The sequence below is a fragment of the Sinohyriopsis cumingii genome, chromosome 6 (genome assembly GCF_028554795.1).
Source record: "Sinohyriopsis cumingii isolate HCF-2022 chromosome 6, ASM2855479v2, whole genome shotgun sequence".
Lineage (NCBI taxonomy): Eukaryota > Metazoa > Mollusca > Bivalvia > Unionida > Unionidae > Sinohyriopsis > Sinohyriopsis cumingii.
In genome coordinates this window covers 152,315,562-152,341,146 of record NC_142966.1, presented here as the reverse complement: position 1 = coordinate 152,341,146, position 25,585 = coordinate 152,315,562, and the positions used below count along the sequence as shown (strand labels likewise).

Here is a 25,585-nt window from a genome sequence, read left to right as displayed (position 1 = left end):
GTTGCACTAACATCTTCTTTTTTTGACGAATGGGAATTTTCTTTCGAACCATTTGGCGAAGAACGTGACGATGTTTGCCTAAGCATTGTTTCTGGTGTTTGGACAAAGGGATCGTGCCTTTCAAAACATTCAAACAACATTCGAACACGGTATCGATGACCTCTTTGGAGGCTGTTTGAATGAGTTTTTTTCGTAGGGGTGGAGAAGCTTTGGACAGGACAGATAACATGTCCCCATGTTTGGCTAAACGTGGTGGTAGTCCTTTCCTTTTCTTTCCTTGGGGTTTTCTGGAGGGTGACATCTTTGAGTCTTCAGGAGCACCAAAAAAAACACTGATACCCTACTTGGTCACAGGCCTTTTTTATACTGGAACGCGTTGCCACTGATTGTCTTTACGGTGTATCAGTTTGAGGACAGGCATGACACATCGTGCAGGGGTACGCAACGGACTAAATCGAGCCAGTTCTTGCTTGGACAAATCCAGTAAACTTTGTAACATGCCCGATCTTTCATGGACTTTGATTTTGGGAGAAGGTACTTTGTGAGCAGCAGCCACTGCCACTAAATTGGAGGGTCCTGCCACTGGGGAAGTTCTTTTTGGGGTCATCAACGGAGAAGTTCTTGGTGTGATCAACGTCTCCAAGTACTCTTCAGTTCCTGGTGTCATCAACGGAGAAGTGGATAAACGTGAGGCTGCCGGAGACACAGTCACCGCCGTGGCAGATCGTGGTTTGCGAGTGTAAGGTTGCGTCCTGGCCGAAGTGCCTCTCTTGCGACTAGTTTTCTTCTGTGGACTTTTCTTTTTCTGGGGACTTTTTCTCTGTTTCTTTTTCTGGGGGCTTCTTTTCTTTTTCCGGGGTGGTGTCTGGTCAGAGGAGGGTCCTGCCACTGGAGAAGTTCTCCTTGGGGACCTGGTCTTTTTCTTCTTGGGGCTTCGTTGGACTTTTGTCTTGGGGATAACTTTGGGGGCATTAGGATCCCATCTTAAGAGTGAGCGAATGATGACCCCTCCTAGAGTACCGCTCCCTCCAGGTTTCAAAATGATTTGTTTTTTGGTTTGAGTGTCGATGCGGGGATCGGCCAGTTGGACCAAAGCGACTTTGTTTCGATCGAAAAAGCGTTGGGTTTGATGAGGAATCTGAATGATTCCTTGGAGTAATTGACGTGCTGTCACCGTGAACCATCGTAAGACTTCTTTGAGACTAGCTTCTAAGACACGAGCTCGTGTTTGTGGATCTTTTTCTCGACTGATGCCATACAAGGCACGAATCAATTTGACGGGAAGATGCGACTGAAGGGACGTCATGTTCGCACTGAGAGTGAGACAGACGAAAAAGGGTCTGAGATTTTTATAGATTTTTTTTATGGGGAGTGAAATGAAGTCGAGGACGGAGACGTGTACAGGACAGGTCCTCCGTCTTGGCACCAGTGGGGAAACAAGTGGGTACGAAATCGCAAATCTTCGGGAATCGTAGGTTTCAAATCGACGAGTAAATAGGCGTGTGGAGTTTGAGTGGCATCATCGTACGCCTGAGTCAGCCAAGGCGTTCCTAACTGTTTGGCTAAGACTTGCACTTGCGATTTATCTCGAGGGCTTTTAAACAAGACCACGTAATGCGCATTGAGACTGATGGTGCGATGGGCTTTACTTTGTTGAAACAAATTTTGGGTGATGTAAACGACACTGGCATTACGGTGATGCCCTTTGCGCGTGAACCACAGTTTAATTTCTTCTTCGTCTTCTCCTAACATGTCGTCGAAAATGACCAAATGGGTTTGACGGGAATCAGAGACGATGCCGTCGTCTTCTTTAGGAATGCCTTCCACAAACACGATGGAATCGCCTTGACTTTCTCGCAAGAGGTTGTACGCCGATTGCCACTCTTTGTAACACCACACGATCCGTTGAGGTGGCCGATCGATCAAATGATGTTTATGTTCGATCAAACGTTTGACGAATTCGGTTTTGCCTGAACCGCTAGGTCCAGCAATGAGCATGTTAAAGGGATGGCGAAGATACAAAGCCTCCCAACTGGCACGATCTAAGTGTTCGTCGATGACTTTGACAGTAGAGGAAGAGGGAACAGAGACAGCAGAGGTAGCCATGGTGTGAGAAATGTCACTTGTGACACGAAAAACAAACAAGACAAGAGTTTATATACTTTTTCAGAACACGTTTATTGAATGTTTTTTTTTTCTTCAAAAACATGAATACGAAAGACAAAAATACATAAAAGCCAAAGGCTTAAGTACAAGAATAAAAGGCACATGATAACTATGAACGTGGAATAAAAACAAGTGTCTGTACAACAACCACATGTTTTGGGTAAAGTTCTAACCAGTTCTATAGTAGGGGTAAGGTCACACAAGTGTCCTCCCGAAAGGGTCTTTCAGGCCTGTCCACGACAGTCCTGTCCTGGGTGACGGGTTCTTCTGGCACCGTCACTAACACAGGTTGAAATGTAACTTTTTTCCTTGAATAGCTCTCGTGCATACTGGGTCACCTCTTGGGTCCAAGCCAAACCAATCTGGTTTCTTCTTCTTCGTCAACGACATGGTAAGTTACTTCAATGAACAATGAACTATCGATCTTGCCTAGGGTTCCTTTTTATATACAGACCAATACCGACGTGACCGTACGGCAACGTAAAGTGATTGCGAAGTCGCACTCGCTTCTGGTATACAATTTGATAGACTTTTTCCAAGGGTCTTCTGACGATGTGGTGAGTGGGTAAACGTACAATCTTGTTCGGTTGAAATGGTGGTCACTTTAAAGTTTCCATCCTCTCCCGATTGCAAGGCTTCTTTCAATACCCCAAAGTTGACCACTCGACTGGTACGATGATTCAGAGTCAGTCCTTTCACTTTGCACGTCGTGTGCACTTCTCCTTGTTTGTCCCGGTATTCGTAGCCGTAATTTTTGGGACCGCCACTGACGAAACTTAGAATCTTGTCGTCGGGATGCTCGTCTGTCCAGGCTCCTAAACGGTCTCCTTCGATGTTAGGGTGATGTTGAATCGGGTGATGGATGTAAATGCAACTGTCCGTGTCAAAGTACAGGACGCGTTCTTCTAACAGTTCTAAAGCTTCGTACAATTTTAAGCGAGCATGAGCTGTCACGTAAGCTGCAATGATGACATTTCCAAAAGGGTCGTCTTGTACAAAGTCCAGATCTTCTTCGTAATTGACCAAGATCAAATCCTCTCGAACGACGTCCACGTGTTTAGTGTATTTGGTTTTGTCGTGAATCATCTGGAAGTAGCGGGAAGGTTCTGTCAAATATTCCGTCTTGGGTAAACACGGTCGTTGTGCCATTTTACCCCACAAGCAATTTAACATCACTTTGGCAAACGATCGCCTGCCTTCGTTTTTTTCGATGTGGTCTAAAGAGATGCCTTCTTGTTCGTAGTATTTCTCTTTGAATTCGGGAGTGTGACACCAGGAAGGATAGCCGCTGGCTTCTTGTTTCAGTTTCAAAAAGGCATCCACGTAGTCGGCGAAAATGCCTTTCTGAGTAGGGTCACCCTTGTGGTACTGTTGTGTCTTGGGAAAGTGGCAAATTTCGTACACTTCTAACAGTTGGTATCCCATGTCCAGAGCTTTGAACAATTCCACGCTAACCCAGGTTCCCGTCAAGGCACGTTCTTCCTGGCTGTGATGGCAAGGTTGGTCCTGGTTGCACGTTTCGGCACAAGTACGGCACAAGGGAAACATCAGTTTGCCTTGACAATGGTGAGGTAAGACGGGATGGTATAGGTTCGTGGGAGGCAAAACTTTACACTTGATCAAGCCTTCGTATTGTCGAATGTTTTTCAGGTCGATGTGTTCCGTCAGCAATTGCGGGTGCCCTACGGGAAAGCGACAATATTTGCACACGTAGGGATACAGCGAACACACGTCCAAGTATTTGATTTCTTCTCCTTTCTCTTCGTCGGCTTGGTACAGCAAACAGGTGGCATTGGTCCTTCCTCCGTACAAACTATCCCTCGGGTTCAACGGGTCCATGAACTGGTAACTTTCCACGAGGCGTTTAAACTCGGGATCGGTTTTCATACGGTGATCATACTCGTGTTCCCACATTTCCACCACTTGGTATCCTTGCTGTTCTAACTTTAGGCGTCGCTGACAAGTGTCCTGGTACAAGTCTTCCATGGTTCGTTGCAAAAACTGATTTTTAGTGTCACGGTCAGGGTAACAGACGGGACATCCGTGAAATAAGCAACCGTTAAACTCGTACAGGATCTTGGGGTTTTCTAAGTCCCAGCCATCGACCGAATACGTTCCGATGGTCTTTTCGCCTCCTCCGTTGCGGGCATGCTGAATCCATTTGTCTTCCTTGTCGCACAAGTAATGTAACCAGCGTAGGGCTTTGACCGAGTATTGACGTTTGACATAGTGGGTCGTTTGAGGACTGATGACAGCTACGGTGTTTTCAGGCATGAATCGTTGCCGGTACACTAAGGAACACGCTTTGGCAAAGGTGCAAGCTTCTTTCAAAGGATCGACCCCTCCGTGTTCCATGAACAGTTCTCGAAATTTTCTACAGCAACGCCGTAAAATGGAACGACAATACTTTAGCATTTCTTCCTGAAAGTCGAAAGGGTCCGAGGCGTGAACCTGGTACCAAGCGTAGAAAGCTTCTCGTTGTTCGGTACGCATGTTGTCGGGGTCGTAATAGTGAGCCTCAGGCAAATGGGGTAGAACGGCGTGTTGATTGGCTTCCGTATTGAAAAAGTGTGGAAAGTACCCTTTAGCCATTTCTGTCATTCCAAACGTTTTAGGCATTCGGCTCAAAGGCATGGCCAAGTAACTCATCGAATCTTTAAACTGCACTTGTCCCACTTGCATGAAAATGATTTTGGCTCCGTTCAAAATCACTTTAGGACGTTCGGTGCCTTGTTCCGTATAGTATCTGAGAAGAAACTGTCCATCGTATCCGGAGAAATTGTGAGCCATCACCGTGGCATGACGATGACAATCTCCGTAACGTTCGATGTCCTCTTGGCTCCACGTCTTGTCGATGGGGTCTAAGACCCATTGGGCAAAATCGGCTAGCGTGTTCGGTCCCCGAAAGATTTTTTCACGTCCTCCAGGAATCTTGCTGCAGTGAGGGCAATGACTGAAGATAGGTTCTTGAATGCACTTCTCGCACGCTCGATGAGCCACGCAAAAATTAGGAATGTGAATGCCGGTCTCTTGCATGCATTCGAAATCGAAAAAGATGAAATTGCCTTTCTTCTTGTGACCGTCCTCTTTCTCTGGTGGGGGTTGGTATTTTTGCACGTAGCATTGATGTTCCAAGTCCACGATGTGGTGACAAATGTGACATTTTTTCTTTCCTGAACATACGTGTGCCTTGGCATTATTGGTACGTATACCTTGTCCACACATAGGGCACAATCTCAGCAGTTGACAAGCACATTTCTGCTGTGAACCTTGCGTCTTCATATGTTGTTGGTAACAGGTAGGGCTGACAAACGTGCGCAGACAAGTTGAACAAGGCACTGGTCCTTCGCTCAGACAGGGTGGAGAGGCCAAACATCCTGGGCATTTCATTCCACAATGCTTGTGTTGCTCTCGATTGTTATAACCATAGTCACATTTCTCACAATAATAACCGTATCCCAGGAATCCAGTAATACTGGTAATGGTATCGAAATGTTCATCGTGATAATAGACATGAATGTATTTTCCGTCCTTAAATTCTTGGCCTCGAAACAACAGAGTTCCACGCATTTCTTGAGGGTGCACTTTCAAGGTGTAGCGTGGAGCTAGGGCATCTTGCAATTTTTGCATCTCAGGAATGCCACAGGGTGTGTCTTTGGACAGTCCGGCTTGTTGTAACAGGAGTTCTGCTTCGTTTCGTTGTTTGGCTCGATCGCATCGTTGAATAGTTTTCCAGGTTCTTTTCCATTCTACCGTGTCGTTCTTGTTGGCATAGGTTCGTCCCACCACGATGGCACGGGCTAAACACATCTGGTCTTGAGGGTTGTTAATTCGGACGAGACTCTTTTTGGTGTTGCGAAGTTCGTCCACCAATAACATCTTTTTGCGTCCTGTCCCTTGAGGAGGAGAGACGTGAGCCATTTTCAGTGTGGCTTTACCATCGGTGATGTCAAACTGGTCATTAGATTGCTGTACGTGTTGAATCTTGTCCATGACTTTGGAAGGGGTTAGTTCTGCGGGTCTGCTAAACTCGATCCAAACAGGGGATTTCAAACCGTCGTGATCTATGGATAGTGTCAAGCGATCGTCTTCTTTGGCTTGACATTGTCGCTTGAGTGCGGTGAGCAAAGAATCCCACATCTCGGTGATGAACCCTTCTGCTTTCTCCAAGGGTACGTCGGACTTGAAATCTTTAAACTTCACCGTGTAGGTGTAAGCCGTGGTTCTAAATTTTCTAGAGGAGCGCTTTTCCGTCTCTCGAATGGAATAGTATTTTTCAGGATTGACTAAGGGTGGTGAACTTGGTTTAGAGGTTTCAAATTCTGGTTCACTCATGTCCTCTTCAAAATCACTGGCATGAATTTGTGCCAAGATTTCAGCCCTGGTACGAGGCGATAGATCACGTTTCTGCCTCTTACTTTCTTCTTCTTTCTTCTCAAATGAATAGGATCGTTTCATCTTGAGTGCAAAACGTCAAATGACTCAAGTTTAAACACCATAGACTAATTTATAGTCATGGCAAACCAGCGCATATAAAAAGGGTGTGTGTCTTGTCCTTTCACTATTCATTTCACTCTCAAGCCGAGCACAACGATGGAAGAGACTACCCAGATGGAACGTTTCGTCAGAGCTTTGCGAGGGGTCATTAGAAAATTCTCTTCGGACCAGCCGACGGACTACTCTCTTTCCTTTCGAGATAAAAGTCAAGATACTTGCTATATCTGTCAGAAGAAAGGGCATTGGTCTTCAGAGTGTCCAGACCGTCAAAAAAGAAAAAAAAACAGGGGCTAAAAAAGAGAAAAGTCAAGATACCTGTTATTATTGTAAAGAAAAAGGACATTGGTCTCCAGATTGCCCAAAAAAGAAACAAGAGGAGTCAGAAGAAAAGAAGGATTCTTCAGAAGAAGAGAGGGATTCTTCGGAAGAAGAGAGGGATTCTTCGAAAGAAGAGAGGGATTCTTCAGAGGAAGAAGAGGAAGAAAGAAGACAATTCTATTTAAAAGAAGCAAAGAAACAGGAGAAGAAAAGAAGAAGGGAAGAAAATGAGGAAAAAACGGTGAAGAAATTCAGAAAACACCCTTGGCTGTAAGACGATGAGAGACTGCCAAAACCTTTACCTCAAAACAGACGTGATTGTTCTGACTGGTTTGTTTGAGGTCTTTCGGATCACCGCCATATAGACATATGACACAAACCTTCCGAATTATTTTGCTGCCTCTGACATGAGTTACGACACCCTTCTTAAAGCTACATGCACAGAACTAGAAATTTGGCAGACATCGATATACCACCCCACCCCCACCCCCTCGGTTGGTCAGCTCAGCGACAACCTCGGCAGCTACCTGTCTGGTAAGGGTTTGACAACCTTGTTGCTGTTGGCGGCATTCACCACGTTTAGGCGTACTTATACACGCTTCATCCAACTATGTTGTGCGACAGGAACACCTCGTTGTGGGCACAGACTAAAGAAATAAAGAGACACTCGTGCGCTATCCACTGTCTTGTCGAAAGCATATCGGCTTAGATGCTTAAAACATCATGCTGATTACGTCTAGCATCATGTTTACATTATATGTAACGCCCTCTGCGCCTTTAATCAGGACTTCAACACTAGCAACTAAGTCAGTCCAGTCTATTTGTTTTACAGCTTCACACACGATCTACTGACCATTGCACCGGAATTAATACCTTGCGCTTCACGCCACCTACCATGACGGACAACCGCTTAACCTCCGATGCGAGAATCTCGCTATTGGAATCTACTTTGACTCGGTAAAATACTAGACATGAACTCAGTAAGGCGGCCGCTCCGTGTTCGGGCAGTGGGCTGCGATGAGTGATGCATTATGTTGATGGGCTTGGTTACATCTTTTGAGACATCATCGTGGCAGCCCCCCGGGTGGCGGCGGCTTTATCCAGGACTGCAGCGTCAACGACAGCCATGGTCGTGTCCTCTCGCGCTGTCGTCGTTATTGCGGTTTTCGCCGCGAAGGGCGGTTATGTTACTGCTATGCCAGTCTCACAACTTTATCTTAGTTATATGTTTTATTACGAATATGTAAAATAGTGCGTGCTTTGTGCATTGTTTCCATTTATTTCGTAGTCTTGAGACGGTACCTCGTCGAAAGCATGTGGCTGTTTTGGATGAGATCGATCGACACTCATTTCATCTATATTATGCTAATTTTGTACAACTTGCCACTATGTTTCGAGTAATTATTTATTACCAAATGACGATATTTTATATTGCCTTATTTGTTTAAGGTATATTTCAGTTAAATACTGCCTCATGGAACGTGCTCTGCTAAGTATATAATGACGCCATTGTTCCCAACATTCTAAGTTACTGAACGCAAGGTGGTAGCGTTCCGGATTCTAACACTAAGCCGCAAAACCTTGTTTGTCCCCGTTATTAATGTTAATGTAATCATCTGAGGTTATCCAAGTGTGCATAGCGTATAAATACGGCACCATCATTCCAAATGGGAGAAGGACATCATTTACGTCAGATTCGTTGGTCTCCTTTCTAAATAACAATTCGGATGTAACTTTCAAAATTTAGAAATTACAAATGTTTTAGTCGTTTTGAAAAGTTATGTACCATGACAAATTGTATTCAGGTAAAACCATCTCTAAAGTTGTTATTTTATTCGAATGCCAAATTCTGGATTTGCACAGAGTTTGATTTATCCAAATTTCGGGTTTGTCTAAATTTCGGATTTGCCCAGGTTTTGATATATTGAAAATTCGGATTTGCTCAGATTTTCATTTGAATGTTTTATTTGATAGGCAGTTTATATAAATAAGGCAATACCAATAGGATATACATTGATGTTATAAAACATAATCTTCATTTTACGAAATTGTAGTTTATAAAAATCTGCTGTTCTTAAAGTAAAATGAAAAAGTGCGTATTGTGAAACCCTTGTTTGCTGAGGTTTGTACAGTAAATGTATGGTCATGATCTAAAGTTAATTTTGTGTATGTCAATGTAATTCAAAAGTTTGAGTAGCAGAAAAAGAAATAAGAGAGCACGTAATAACAAGTAAGACATTATTTATTTATATCACAAATAGCACACATTTCTTCTTTCTTGTCTGTAAATTGTTCTGCATTTGTAGCCTTAACTGTAGATAAATATCAGCACCAACACGACTAGCATAATTCTAGTCTCATTTCACCTCAAGCCAGTACCAGTTGAACCCAGAAGTCGGTTGTGAACATGTACTTCAAATCCTGGTCTTCGCGGCTCTATCGCTGCCTACGGGACCTTCGCCATCCTCCTATCAGATACAGTGATGCGACCTGAGGCGACTGGAAATGAATGAGGATAGTCGATGTCCCACTCGATCACACACTTAAAAGTCAATGCACATACTTATACACATGATGATACACGAACGACAACTAGTACCCTAAGTGAGGTCAGATGGAGAAACTCTTTCTTAGCGGCGTCAGGCTGGGATTGTACGCCGAAGGCTCGATGGGCATTATCCCATTATGCTGACGGCCGCCGATATCAAGCGCTTCTAGGTCAACCGCGACATCGACTTTGATCATTCCATTTCTAGCCTGAAGACCTTGCAATAAAGGTGGCATCTTTTAATTATTAGCTCTCCTTTCATCCTTGATGATTGATGCCAATGTGCTAGCGGTCGAAGGTCGGGCGACTACCGACAAGGCGGCAGCTTTAGGCTGGTCGCCTGGCAGTTCTATATTTTTTTATATAAGGCACCTTCTGCTGAAGCAGAAAAAAGCAGAGACCTTTGAATCGTGAGGCAGAGGTGGCAGGGCTCTTCTCCACTTTGACTGGATTCTGCTAGCCAGGCTACTGAAGCACTTTATGGGCGTTTACATGCCAAGCGTGCTGGAGGGCCTGTCATTGTGTAGCGGGTACAAGGGCAGCATCACTACCCTTGATATTGCATAAAACTCTGAGATTCATTGGGTGGTTCATCGGGCAATGCGTGATCGTCTGCTTTACTTTGATTGCCATTGAATACCGCCACCAGCAACTGCCAGGCTTGTGGAAGCTTTCCCTTCAACCTTCCGCTCGCGGACTCAGCTTATTCAGAAAAAGGCGACAATCCAATCGTTGGCCACGCATCCATCCAGTTGTATAAGGCGCTGAATCACGACCAGACGCCCGACGCGCTGCTGGATGCAGAGCTGTTGTTGACGCTAAAGTTCGTTTATAAACAAACCGGCTGTGATATCTATATATCTATATATATATATATATATATATATATATATATATATATATATATATATATATATATATATATATATATATATATAATATATATATATATATATATATATATATGTATATATGTATATATATATATATATATATATATATATATATATATATATATATATATATATGTATATATATATATATGTATATATATATGTATATGTATATATATATATGTATATGTATATATATATGTGTATATATATGTATATGTATATGTATATATATATGTATATATATATATATATATGTATATATATATATATATGTATATATATATATATATATATATATATATATATATATATATATATGTATATATATGTATATATATATATATATATATCTATATATATATATATATGTATATATATGTATATATATATATATATATATGTATATATATATATATATGTATATATATGTATATATATCTATATATGTATATATGTATATATATGTATATATATGTATATATATGTATATATGTATATATATGTATATATATATATATATATATATATATATATATATATATATATATATATATATATATATATATATATATATGTATATATATGTATATATATATATATATATATATATATATATATATATATATATATATATATATATATATATATATATATATATATATATATATATATATATATATATATATATATATATATATATATATATATATATATATATATATATATATATATATATATATATATATATATATATATACGTCCCATATGGGCTGAGGTGGCTGACTGGTTCAAAGATTCGACTCACATGCACACGGGTGAGGGTTTAGGTCACACCATCAGGTCAGTCTGGATCGGCTAATAGTGTGTTCTTGGTGTTACAAGTCTATGCTCTTAAAAAAAGTAACAGAAAAGAGTGAATGAAGACATCCAGCTTTGTAAAATTTAAAAAATATCTTATTTCCCAAGAATACAAAGTGAAAAATGAGATAAAAAAATTACGGTATTGCGAATTAAACCAAAAAATAATCTAAGAATTAAAAACACAAGTCCAAGTAATAAAAATGCCTGAATGAAACTTACTTTGCAAAGGATTCAATCACAAAAATTGAACACATGAAAAAGCACAGTAGATGCAAGTAACGTTAGTTATTTATGACATATTTCCACAATAAGAAATTACTGAAAATGTTATATGTGTCTAACCTATAAATGAAATTGAGTTTCACATGAAATTGATGATCTTTCAATATAAGATATTGCATAAAGTTTTAAAAATAATTGTTTTTAATACCTAACCATAATAGTTGATAAGGATGAAGGTAGCTACAGCATACTCCTATAATACTTCTCGATGACCAGGCCTTTTTGAACATTTAAGAGTGTTGGAAAGGGATGCACGTTACCCCTTAGGAGTAGAAACCAAACATTGTTTCTCTAGAAAACCGTTGAACAACGATCGGTTGGTGCCACATAGGAGCGATCCGAATAATCTGAGTTGTGAAGTACCTCACTTTGCGTAGGACCTCTGGGATCATCCTAAACGGTAGGAGGCGTAAGCGAACAGACGATCTTGCTTGATAATATTGAAGTGCGTAAGAATGAGATACTAGTCTAGTGATGGATGTTGTCTATGTGTATTTTCTTATAAAAGTGTGTGTCTTTGATATCAATACATAGGAGAGTTATTGTGAAGGATGTTGTCTATGGGTATTTTCTTGTAAATGTGTGTATGATTGGGATAAATACATAGGATGGGCCTAGTGATGGATGTTGTCTATGGGTATTTTCTTGTAAACGTGTATCATCATTATTGGTGGCTCAGTCTCGAGAGACCATGCGAATAGCGCACTTGAAGTGTCGTCTGTCTGGGGTGTTGGCATCGTCTAGTGTGGCTGTGCATGCCTATGCCCGAGTGACAGTTCCTATTGCAGTTGGTGCAAACATACTGGGAAGTATGAGTTACTGGTGTTGCTGCCGCGCTCTTCTTTCTCTCACGTTTCTCTGTCGCCAACTGGCCTCTCCTCGCATCAGCGACTGTTATGCCCTTGCTTAACGTCAGCCTCCAGATTCCTAGGTCCTCTTTCAGAATTTCTCAGCCGTCGGGTGAAATGTCACATGACTTCATGTACCTCTTGCACACATCCTTGAAACGGAATGAGGGGCGGCCAACCTTTCTGGTGCCAGTGGCCAGCTGTCCATATAGGATGTCCTTTGGCAGCCTCCTATCCTCCATGCGTCGGACGTGTCTCAGCCATCTAAGGCGGCCTTTGCTAAGCAGGGAGTACAAGCTGGGGATACATGCACGCTGCGGAATCTCGCTATGTGGGAAGCGGTCTTACCAGATGATTTTCAGGAGACGTTTGGGCACCGTATATGGAAGGAGTTAAGCCGACGCTCTTGCCTCATGTAGGTGCTCCAGGTCTCACTTCCATATAAAAGGGTGCTGAGAACACAGGCCTGGTAGACTTGGATCTTGATGTGCTCTGTCAGCGCGTTGTTTTCCCACACCCTCTTTGTTAGCCGTGCCATGATGGTGATTGCCTTTCCAAGCCTTCTGTCCAGCTCCACATCAAACGAGAAAAGAGTTGATGATGGTTGACCACAGGTACGTAAAGTTGTTGACTGCTTCCAGGGTGACACAATTAATTTTGATGGAAGGGGCAATGGTGGTATGTTGCACGCTGACGTTTGTCTTTTCCAGGCTGATGGTGAGCCCAAACTGTTTGCAGGTATCAGCAAAACGGCCTCCCAGTCTCTGGAGAGCATCCTCAGGGTGGGTCACAAGAGTCGCGTCATCAGCAAAGAACATCACCCTGATGAGCACCGACCTCACTTTGGTCTTCGAGCGCAGTCGTGCCAGGTTGAACAGCCTCTAGTCGGACCTGGTGTGTAGATATACGCCATCAGTGGACGAGTCGAAGGCGTTGGACAGGAGCAGGGAGAAGAAGATCCTGAAAAGGGATGGCGCCAGCACGCAGCCCTACTTCACACCGCTGTTGATTGGAAAGGAGGCTGAGGAGGATCCATCATACAGGACCGTTAACTTCATATCGGCATGGAAAGAGATTATCATGCTGCGGAGTTTTAGGGGGCAACAGATCTTACTGAGAAGTTCAAAAGGGCCTTTCCTGCTGACCAGGTCAAAGGCTTTGGTGAGGTCTATGAACATCATGTAGAGTGGTTGACCTTGCTCTCTGCTCCTCTCTTCGAGTTGTCGTAGGGAGAAGATCATGTCCGTCGTCGTCCTGCCTGCTTTGAAGTGGCACTGGGATTCCGGGTACACACGCCCCGCCTTCAAATGAAACCTGTTGAGTATGATGCGGGTATACACTTTGACAACGATACTCATGAGCAAGATCCCTCTGTAATTATTACAGTCATTGCGGTCGCCCTTGTTTTGTAAAGGGTGACAATTGTGGCGTCGCCCATGTCTTTGGGGGACTGCTCCTTCTTCCCAGCAAAGGCAATGTAGCTCATACAGCGGCTGAAACAATGCTGGTTTCCCACATTTGTTAGCTTCGGATGGGATGCTGTCACTACCTGGTGCTTTGTCGTTTGGGAGGGAGTCGATTGCTTTGCTGAGCTCCTCTAAGGTGGGCACTTTGTCGAGCCTCTCCATGGTGGGCAGTTTCTTTACGCTGCTAAGGGCCGTATCGGTGACTGACGTTTCTCGAGAGTATAACTCTGAGTAGTGCTCCACCCATCTGGCCATCTGTTGCTCACGGTCAGTGATCTTCTCTCCCGTCAGAGATTTCAGTGGGGCGACCCATTTCACAGTAGGGTCTGGAGCGTTCTTGATGCCACTGTACATAAATTGGATATTTCTGGACTCGGCACTGCGCTGGATTTCTTCACACAATTGTTGCCAGTACTCGTTCGCGCACTGTCTAGCGATGCGTTGGGTGTTGCTTCGGGCACTTCTGAAAACACCAAGCGTCCGTTCAGTATCGCATTTTTTGTAAGGCTTTTCGTTTGTCCTCTATTATTGGTTCCATCCTTGATAGGTGTGCGTTGAACCAGTCCTGGCTGGGCCGTTCCTTCTTGCAAGGTGGACATGGCTATGCTGTAGATGTACGCTTCATGGTATTCCACTTGGCTGTGGCATCGTGTTCTGGCAGGTCATGGAGAGCCTCGCCCAGGGCGAACGCATACTCCTTCACCACCTTGAAGGGGACCGACATCTGCGCAGTGTTTATGCGAGGGCGTCCTTTTATTTTTGAGCGGTGTAGTGTGTGTGGCTATAGGCGCACCCTGCTGCTCACGAAGGCGAAGTCTGAGTCGCAGTTTGCACTGTGGTAGGTTCTAGTGGAGAGGACGCTGTTACGGGAAGAGCGCCTAGTAATGACCAAGTCGAGCTTGTGTCAGCGATGAGACCTGGGGTGTTTCCATGACACTTTGCGTTGTGGCGTACACTTGAAAAAGGTATTTGTGATGCACATGTCATGGTAGGTGCACCGCTCCAGCAGTCTCTAACTGGTTTCGTTGGTCTTTCCAGTGCCATGAGGTCCGAGGTAGGTAGGTCATGACTCGTGGTCCGCACCTACTCTGGCATTAAAGTCGCCGAGGAGGAATAGTGGTTCGTCTTCGGGGCATGCATTGATCTGCTCGTCCAGTTGCCCGTATAACTGACCCTTTGTGTCCTCTGAAGACGTGAGGGTAGGGCGTAGACACTGCGGATGTTGACAGGACCTGCAGAAGTGGTGAGGCGGATGGAAAAAAAACGCTCAGTGCCACCTGTGGGAGGCTCAACTGAGGACAGGAGGTTGTTTTTGATGGCAAAGCCCACTCCGTGCTGACGGGGATGCTCAGACCTAGTGATCGATGATGTCTATGGGCATTTTCTTGTAAATGTGTGTACGATTGAGATAAATACAATGGATGGGCATATTGATAAATGTTTTCTATGGGTATTTCGTTATAAATGTGTGTATGACTGAGATAAATACATAGGATGGGCCTACTGCTGGATGTTCTCTCTGGGTATTATCTTGTGAATTTGTGCATGATTGCGATAAATACATAGGACGGGCCTAGTGATGGATGTTGTCTATGCGTATTTTGTAAAAGTGTGTATGATTGAGATAAATATACACCTGTGCCTAGTGATGGATGTTACCTATGGGTATTTTCTTGTAAACGTGTATATCTGTGAAATAAATATATAGGATGGGCCTAGTGATTGATGGTGTCTATGGGTATTTGCTTGTAAAAGTGTGTATGATTGAGATAAATACATAGGATGGGCCTAGTGATGGAAATTGACTAAGGGTATGTTCTTGTAATTTTGTGTGTATTTTTGAGATAAATTTATAGGATTGGCGTAGTGATTTATGTTGTCTATGGACATTTTCTTGTAAATGTGAATGATTGAGATAAATAGATAGGATGGGCCCAGTGATGGATGTTGTCTATGGGTATTTTCTTGTAAATGTGTGTATGATTGAGATAAATATATAGGATGGGCCTAGTGATGGATGTTGTCTATAGGTATTTGCTTGTAAAAGTTTGTGTGACTGAGATAAATATATAGGATGGGCCTAGTGATGGAAAGTGTCTCATGGTATGTTCTTGTAATTTTGTGTGTATGACTGAGATAAATATATAGGATGGGCCTAGTGATGAATGTTGTTTATGGGTATTTTCTTGTAAATGTGTGTATCTTTGAGATAAATATATAGGATGGGCCTAGTAATGGATGCTGTCTATGGGTATTTTCTTGTTGTTGTAGGGATTAACGCCATTTTTCAGCACACGATAGGCTATATATGGCGGCCAGTATTAATGGTGGAGGAGGAACCCGGGCAATCCCCAGAAAGAACCACCGACCCTCGAGAAGCTACTGGCAAGCTTTCTCACATATCCACATTGGCCGAATCCGAGATTCGAAACCACGCAGACAGAGGTGAGATGTCAGTGATCCGTACCGGAGACCGCTTTAGACCAATCGGCCACTCGGGGCCCCGTATTTTCTTGTAAGTGTATGATTGAGACAAATATACAGGATGGGCCTAGTGATGGATGTTTTCTATGGGTATTTTCTTGTACATGTGTGTATGATTGAGATAAATATATAGGATGGGCCTAGTGTTGGATGTTTTCTATGGGTATTTGTGCGAATGTTTGTTTCATTGAGGTACAAACGCTGGATGGGCCTAGTGATGGATGTTTATTGTCAATCTGTATTTATGATGCATGCAAACAAATTTAGGTACTATATAGGTAAAATAATTATGATCTGAGTCCTGCCAGTTAACCATAAAACTTTAAATTGGAATAACATGTTTATTAATTAAGAAAGATACAGACAATTCTGACATTGTCATTAACAAAAAAAGAACAATACAATTAATGTTAAAAGTGAAAGCACATGTCGGAGGCATAATTAACAAAAATAAACCGTTACCACCGACAACACAGTTCAATTTCAATTATGAATCAGTGTATTGATAACATTTTACACTAATTCTTTTATTTGTGTCATAATCTTGCACTCCTTAAACTAACAGCTCCATTGAAATCTTAACACTGTGTGATACTGTCCAACAGACTGTGTAATACAGCAGATATTTAAACTAACAGCTCCATTGAAATCTTAACACTGTATGATACTGTCCAACAGACAGTGTAATACAGCAGATATTTAAACTAACAGCTCCATTGAAATCTTAACACTGTATGATACTGTCCAACAGACTGTGTAATACAGCAGATATTCTGTTCTGTTCTGTTTTCAGATGAGGAGAAAAGGGGGACATTTCAAGCTAATCCAATCAGTCTTTTGGTTACGTGACGAATAAAAAGTTCCATTTAGCTGTTACGGAATCAATGTATATTCAAAATTCAAACGTACTGCTGACCAGCCTTTGCAGAAATGGCACGAAAGTCTGCGTCATCAAACGTGTACTCTCAGTTTGTCGGACCTTGTTCCGACAGCTTGGACATTATCACTACAAAACGCATTCAAAAGAATCAAACATATATAACCTTCAAACCTGTAAAAGATGTAACTAATATTTTGTGAATTCGTCAAAATTATATCTTGAAATGAAAGTGTTATTTGCCTTAATATCAAGTTTTTTCTTACAATGCAACTCCACGGTGATGTTCAAGAACTCAGAAATATGAATATTTCCGTAACGTAAACTTTGATGTCGCATGCACTGATAATCACATTATTTGTAATCAACATTATAGTCAAAATTTAAATTTCATTACAAAAACATAGTCTAAACGATGGATTGGACAAAATTGTCTTTGGAATGGGGTAATGTTCGGCTTAAATGAATAATTTACATAAAATGACTTGGTTCTGCTCACTCCTCTAATGTTAAAAATTGTGCAATTTCAAAAATATAATTTTCCAATGTAAACTCTGAAGGCTGGAAGATTTATTCGTAAATTGCGTCTGATCCAGAATTTCTGGAGAAACCCCAAACAATTAAGAGGTAGGTCACCATGTAAAGAGAAATGTGATAATGTTATCTCCACTTTGTTTCCACTGCGGTTCAATCAGTGATCTCAGTATACGCCGGACAGCGGGAATTAATGCGAACATAGTCTTCGCCACCTACTCCACGATCGACACTGGAATTCGTTGGTTTATCCAAAACGTATCCATGCAACACTTCTGAGGTACAGCTCATTCCACGCAATCTCGCCTTCCGACAAATCTCAGATGCCGCTGACTTTGTTAAGGTAATTTTCATCTGCACATACTCTTCTCCATCTGGCGATGCCGTCATATCAATGTAGCTTTGAATGGACTGGCGGAATGCTGGGTTTAAATTCTGCGTCGTCTTGTCCTCTCTCAATGAGACCAAATTTTCGTACATATTTTCTGTTAAAGTGATCTCGTGAATGACTTCGATCGCATTCGCATTCTTTAAAATTTCATTGACGTCAAACACATCGTTTCCATGTATGCCTTCTTCTTTTCTGATATTCTGGTGAGATAGTTTACCCATATAATAAGGGCGACAGTCGTCAGGATGACGATCCCATTCGTTAGGCTGGTTATACCATGCATCCGTGAGGCTTGGATGCTCTTGTCTGTCCGACTGGTCGAGGCGATAATCGAGAGTGTGGCATAAAGGTCCAACGGCGCCCGTTTTGTTCAATGCGTCGTCCAAATCTTCAAAACACTTCCTTCCTAATGCGCTAGGGAGAGTTTTGTATTGAGCCGGTCTGAGAGGGACCTTCTTTTTTAAACGAGGCTCGGCCACATTTGGAGTCTGTCCATGATCTTTGGGTCTGCTGAGAGTAAAGATTCAAGTTAGTAACTTTCATCGTTTTAATATTAGATTACATTATTTTTAATGTTATTAAAGAATTTTGAATATATATATATATATATATATATATATATATATATATATATATATATATATATATATATATATATATATATATATTGATTTGAGCTTTAACTAGCGTTGTAACCTTTTAACGTTTAAAGAAACATGAAGATACGTAAAACAATTGTTATTTTATAGTTTCTTGCATAAAATCATTAGGTATCCGTAGATAAAAACCCTTCAGGAGAAAAACACAACATCAAAATAATAGTTATATCGCTTCAAAGATTTTTGTATAGTCATTTTTGTTTTGCCATTGCACTTTGAGTCGTAATGACTGTAAATGGGGAAAATGTCTACTGGACAGTTTAACTGTAATAGACTAGCGTCCAGTACAGGAAAGGTCATGTTATTTATTTGTTTGACGCCATGGAAACCAGGATAAGCTCAAACCCCATATTCTCACAACTGTTGACCACGAAATCAAGCTCAAGCTCAATAGCCCCAAATCGGATACAATACTTGGATCACATGCATGTCAACAGCATTTTGCAATCTAGCCGATGCACTTGTGTTAAGACAGTCCTGAAAATTGTGTCATTCTGACTTACAGATTGTCAAACTTTTGTGAGTTTGAGCTTAAGACTAATGTTCATGATAAAAAGGTATCTAGAATATTGAGTCCTTCGTCTTATTAGCCGGCAGTATCGAGAAATCTAATAATTAACATTAACTGAAGATACAAGAATGATATAATGGAAAAATATCTTGGCTACCGTGAAATTATTTTACATATCTCAAACTTCCTGGTCTTGTCAAAGTTTGTACAGTTGATTGCTACAACAGGTGTGCTCATTTCCAGTGGTATCGTGTGGGGAGGAGGAAGTGGTTAGAGAAATTTTTCTTTACAATTAGATGGCGACATCATGATCTGGTAACGTTTAAAATGTTAGAGCTTCTACGGGTTCCATGTTACATACCCACTGCATACTTGTTTACGCCACGTTAAACGATACTGAACAAAATTTTTGGATCATCCCATTATTTGTTTATTTTTACGCCGAAAAGTCCATCAGCACTAGATGGGAATATATGTGCATAAGCAGCAAACAAACATATTCATTATGCATTTTAGATGTGGCATAATATATCTATGTAAACCTGGTCAGTGAGTTCCCATGCTATGTACTGAAAAGAATACCATACTCCGACGATATTTTCGTGCATAGCAAAAACTAGTACCACCTACTCATATTTCATATGATTGATGGAAGACAAATAATAAATTGAAAATAAATTACATAATTGTATGTGATCTAAGTTCTTGTTAAGAACGCCGACTAATCTGTCAACTTGTCAAAGACTTTACCAAAGTTTTGTTAAGCCTCATTTTCACGGTACAATCGTTTGTACTGACCTTTGTCCGACCCTGAGAGGTAGTTTGATGATCGACCATCGTTAAGTCCCGGAAGTTAACTTGCACAAATCTGGTTAACCCGTATGTTCTTACCAGTATCTGTAGTCAATTGTAATATCTTTCAACTTTTTCCTCTAGTCGAGAAATATTTGATCTCGCTCGTAGCCGTAGAGAACTCTACTGTGAATTAATGTTGTTCGCGAGGAACCAGATGTCGGAGGAAAGAGACAGAGTTACAATCGGAACATTGTCGGCATTTGCTGTCGTAACATGTTGTGCACACCGCCGAAGGCGAATCATCAAACCTATCAAGCTGATGCGTATTCCTACACCTACAACAATAGTATGACCCTTTCCTCCCATAATCGGAAACCACATCGAAATACCTCAGTAACCCTCTTTACATGTTCATGTACCTTGTTAACCACAATGACGTCATGTGCACATACCATATTATCATGGAGTTGCTTACGGGCCAGTGGAAGTAGATAACTTATTCTTGGACGAAACAATCCCAAGTTTCGTTTTCTAGCCTGAACTCAGTAGAGAATGTTCTTTTTATGAATTTTAGCAAATAATATCATAAATGCAGTATAATGACGTTGACATGTTTCCTTTTACCCAGGTATTTTAGTATGTGGTCGAGTTCACAGCCATATTCCATCGATTTTTACGCCGTATCACTACATAGAATTATTTCCGATGTGGAGTTCTTTAGAATACACATGATATATTGAGATTGTTGTTAGTCGCTTTAAAATTGCCATGTTGAAGCCGATTATGTTTCTTCTTCTTTTTAGTCTTATTATTATTATTATTATTATTATTATTATTATTATTTTCATCTGCGATAGAGGACAAATCTCAGTGTTTTGAAATAAATTTAAATTCAAAAGATTTCCTTTGCACTGACGTTTGCGATTTACATTATCGGAAATGTGTGATCTTGAGAAAAATGTCATTGTGTAAGCTTTCACAGACAAGTTACTGTGCACATTGTCTTACATATTAGAATAAAATTTGCATGTGACGATATGTGACATGGTATTTTCAGGAAATGTGTACCATATAAGTAGTGTCACCTGTCCGCAACGCGCGCCTAAATTTTACGCCCCTCTTCTATCAATGACGTAGAAAATATTGAACTTTCTGATTCTATTTGTTTCTTTTCGTCTTGAGTAGTATGCCATATATCTGCGCCAATAACCGTTACTAAGTGCACAAATCAAAACAAATGAATAAAATAGGCGTTTTCCATTGTGCTTTGGAAATTGCATGGTTAATCGAGGTGACCGTTAGTCGATTTACCTGTTAGTTTCTTCTTTACAGTAGCCTGTGTTAGTAAAATCATCAGTTGGAGGAGCTGGAAAATAGAAGATCTTACATGAGTGTTCTTTGAGAAAGAAAAAAAAACGGTAGGAACTGTCCTTGCCCAGACTACTGGAGTCGATTCATCTTACTGGTGCTATCAAAGACATGGCGGCCGTCTTTCCGATCGTAGCCGAATAAACATTGGGAAAACCCATCACAGGTTGGAGAATGGTCCATTTATCCTAACCAGAATTCTCCGAAAGTCAAACAAAAGCTAGAGCGTGAGTAAATGTTCGCATAGCTTAATGGAAATTGTGTGAGCACCGAGAAATTGCATCATGCTGTCCAACACCTGTCATGCAAATTTTAATGCAGATTGTCACAATTACATCACTGCTAGAACGCAGTATGGATCTTGCACCCCACCCGAAGAATAACCAAGGTTTAAATATCAACCTACTGGAGTAAATACACTAGCCTTTTTTGTGTGAAGAGAATATCGACAAACGATCAACTAATAAAATGTTATCCAATCACATGATTCCTCCAAATCAAATAATGTAAATATCTAGCTAGAATAGCTTTCAATCTGGGAATATAAATTCCATGAGATCCATGTGAATGCAAAGCGAAATTGACACGTATCCTCAACATCGTCACCTCTAGAATCGGTACACGTTTCTGAATCCGGTAAGCATTCCTTTAAACAAATATCCGACAACAGGAATGCTATCTCTTTTGCCATACCCTATACTGCAACTGTGGTGACTGTCCGTAGTGGAATCGACACGAATTTTGGTGGAAACTTTGTAAACAGTCTCACTGACATTTATTTATATGGCGCCACAACTATTCCATCTTACATGACTCGATGAACTGTGTGACATCACAAAGAAATTGCCATTGTAAATGATGTTTCGAAAAATGATGTCCATCTAAAATTTCATATTAATTGGAATGACATTTGTTTCATGAAATGTAATTTGTGAACATAAATCTAGTTTGAAATGTTGTAAGTTATAGAAGTGTGCAATGTTGTTCAAATCGCTTTAGGAACTATTTTTTCATGCGCATGAATTGAAAATTGTAGCGTCTGAGCCAGAATAAAATTACTTTCCAAAAATAATGTATTCTTCTTCTACATCGATTCTTTCCACTCTAAATATAACTATGCTAAATAAAGAATCTCAAATGGGTATTGATTTAATGTTGAATTTATGAAAATCATAGATAATTTCATCATCAAATCCTTACCCATTTGAGACCTCTCTATACATGTAACGCCATGAAGTGTTATTACACGCATTACGTATATACAACATATGATAATGATATTTAAACGTAAAAGTCCTCCACAGTTAGTTGGTTATTACAATTATTATATAATACATGTACATGATTTACATGAGGAATTGAACGAAAGTTTTTAATTGTTTCGTATTTGGAGTGAAAGTCGGACATGTATTTTTTTTTTATTCATTCAGACTCCAAAGTTGTTGTACACGATATAAGCTAAACTGAAGCTCTTCAAAAAATTTATATAGACTATGTGATGTTAAAACCAACTAAACTACAAACCTGGTCCAGGGATTGAGAATTTTATTGCTGTCTTTAGTCGAGGATCACAAAAGAGTGCAGCATCAGTCTAAGCTAACGTAACAATCTGGTCTTAAATTCAGTACACACTGTATCCTCTCCTAACTGATCCCTTATAGTATTTGAAATGCTGGCAGCTTCCACTGCAATATTGTTTGTCTCATAATCCGCAAATTAAAAAGGATCTACTGTGCAATGGAGTTTGCTTGATTCGAAAACCAATTAATTTTTATTCCTGCCCATTGCGTCTACAGAATATAGTCCATGTGAACCATATTACTATGGATTACAAAATATTGTCCGTGTTAGCTATATTACTATGAAGTACAAAATATAGTCCGTGTTAGCTATATTACTATCAAGTACAAAATATAGTCCGTGTTAGCTATATTACTATGAAGTACAAAATATAGTCCGTGTTAGCTATATTACTGTCAAGTACAAAATATAGTCCGCGTGAACAATATTACACTGGATTAAAAAATATAAGGGACTTAACGGTTCTTTTAACAATACATAAGATATGCAACATCTTTTTCTAAATATCCAATATAACCAGTGAGGAAAACCGGGGAAATTCTGTTTCTTTAAAAATCTAACCCCATGCAAAATACGAAATTTTACAGCGCCATCTGTATTACTAATTTGACATTAAGAATATTCTGGTTCACTGTTCTACTCGGTCTTAATTTTTGGATCACATCAATGGTTGGATTAAACACTTTCCATTGTATTATAACAAAGTTAATGCAGATTTGAAGAAGAAATAGTGGAATACTTACGAGGTGAGGTAGGGGTCGGCCCATGATAAGGAGTACCAAATGCAGAACCTATGGTCATCATGGGCTCAGAGCTAGTAACACTATCTTCTTCACTCCAGGCCTCTTTCCGCTTGTAACGCTCTCTCACGGACAACTTGTAACGCTTGGAAGTCTTTGATGTTTTGTACGACTTCTCTTTTGACCGTGGTAAACTTTTAAACCTGCCAAGTATTTAGGAAAGAGAATTAGTATTTTGTAATATTGTAAATTCACTTTTACTCGTCGAGTACCAATTATTGTGAATACTCAGCGGGTAATGTTTCTGCCATATACACCATTTCTTTCAACGTCATACCCATATCCACGATTTCAAGTTATAACGGAAATGCAACTTTCTGATAAACAACGAAAATGATGCAGCGAAGGTTAATGATGTTATTTAGTCTTGGTAATTGTACACTTTAAATCAAACGATGATGGCAACCTATCTACAAAGACCTTTTCTTTATTTAATCTGCGAGATTATGACTGTTGCGGAATCGTGGCAAAATGGAAAATGTTTGGATAGATCACAGGAAATATGTACAAACCGATCACTTCATTCTGTCGCCGTAGAAATCTTCCAAGATGTTTTGTTCATTAAGTCCGAGACTGCCCGATAAAAAGTGAAACAATTCACCTATGCTCAGACTGACTTTAGCTGTCCTTGAAGAAAGTTGCTTCTTATCGGGATCCGATTGGCTATTGGACGTTGGTTTTATATATATATATATATATATATATATATATATATATATATATATATATATATATATATATATATATATATATATATATATATATATATATATATATATAAAGTGAAATTGGATAGGTGGTAGAACAAATAGCATAGGTCCGTAAAGGCCTATTAACCTTATTATGGCAAGGCAAATCATTATCCATGCTGTTCCCATTCGTGTTTTATGCGAGTACATACGGTATGCATAATAGGCGAAGCCGCTTGCAAGAACCGCTCTTCAAAACAGTCATCACACGTGCTAAATAATGATTGTGGCCGCACAAAAATGTGCATATCTCATTTCCTTTGAATTGTCTTTGCTATCATACTGCAATTACCGACGTGTACCTTCACCTTTACCCTCTTCCCAATCGAAACTGTCAGATAAACCGATAAATGCATGCCAATACAATGCCGTATTTCAAGTATAGGAAATAAACACTGAAGACAGAAAAAAAGAACTGAATACAGTGTAATGCTTTCAGCTTAATGCAGATAATTCCTCCAATATTTTGGAAAACAGAAATGCTTAGAAATAAAATAAAGAATGTTAAAACACGTAACATCTTTATAGATGGCTCGAAAAAGAACCCACAACTCAAAAAGTATTTAAAAATTCCCCATAATTTGCAACATCACATCTTTAAATAGCGTGTCCCCTACCTAGTCTGCTATATTAACCACAACCCTATTGATTTAAAACAAAAGCATTCAAAGTAAACAAGTGTTAGCAAAGCCGTAGATCTAACAAATCTATCTGTGCGTTTTTGCATTCAATATAAGGCTGGGAGAATATTAAAATCAGAGTTAAAAATTAATAAATCAGCAAGTCATGGGGTATAGTTTTAAAAATTAAATCATAAATCACCAGATCACTTGTGTATATTTGTGTACCATCTTTTCGTGTAAGGAATACGACAACACTAAAATATAAATTCTAAATTGGATATACCAGTTAAAATCCAGAATATTATTTGACGAATTAAAAACACTGGACGAG

At 40.2% G+C, this 25,585-nt stretch overlaps 1 protein-coding gene across 4 annotated transcripts in view; it reads right to left on the bottom strand.

Moving 5' to 3' along the window:
• Positions 1–16,693: 16,693 nt before the first annotated feature.
• The window catches only part of LOC149798280 (uncharacterized), a 29,190-nt gene continuing 20,298 nt past the window's right edge, over positions 16,694–25,585 (bottom strand). For 3 of the 4 annotated variants that reach the window (XM_089960565.1, XM_089960568.1, XM_089960566.1), the window contains 3 exons: positions 23,826–24,025; positions 21,445–21,499; positions 16,694–18,678 (listed from right to left, as the gene is read on the bottom strand). In XM_089960565.1, coding sequence (XP_089816691.1) covers positions 17,931–18,678; positions 21,445–21,499; positions 23,826–24,025 — 1,003 coding nt within the window. In that variant the 3' untranslated portion in view covers positions 16,694–17,930. The remainder of the gene's footprint in view (positions 18,679–21,444; positions 21,500–23,825; positions 24,026–25,585) is intronic. The other variant, XM_089960567.1, reaches the window with a different exon arrangement.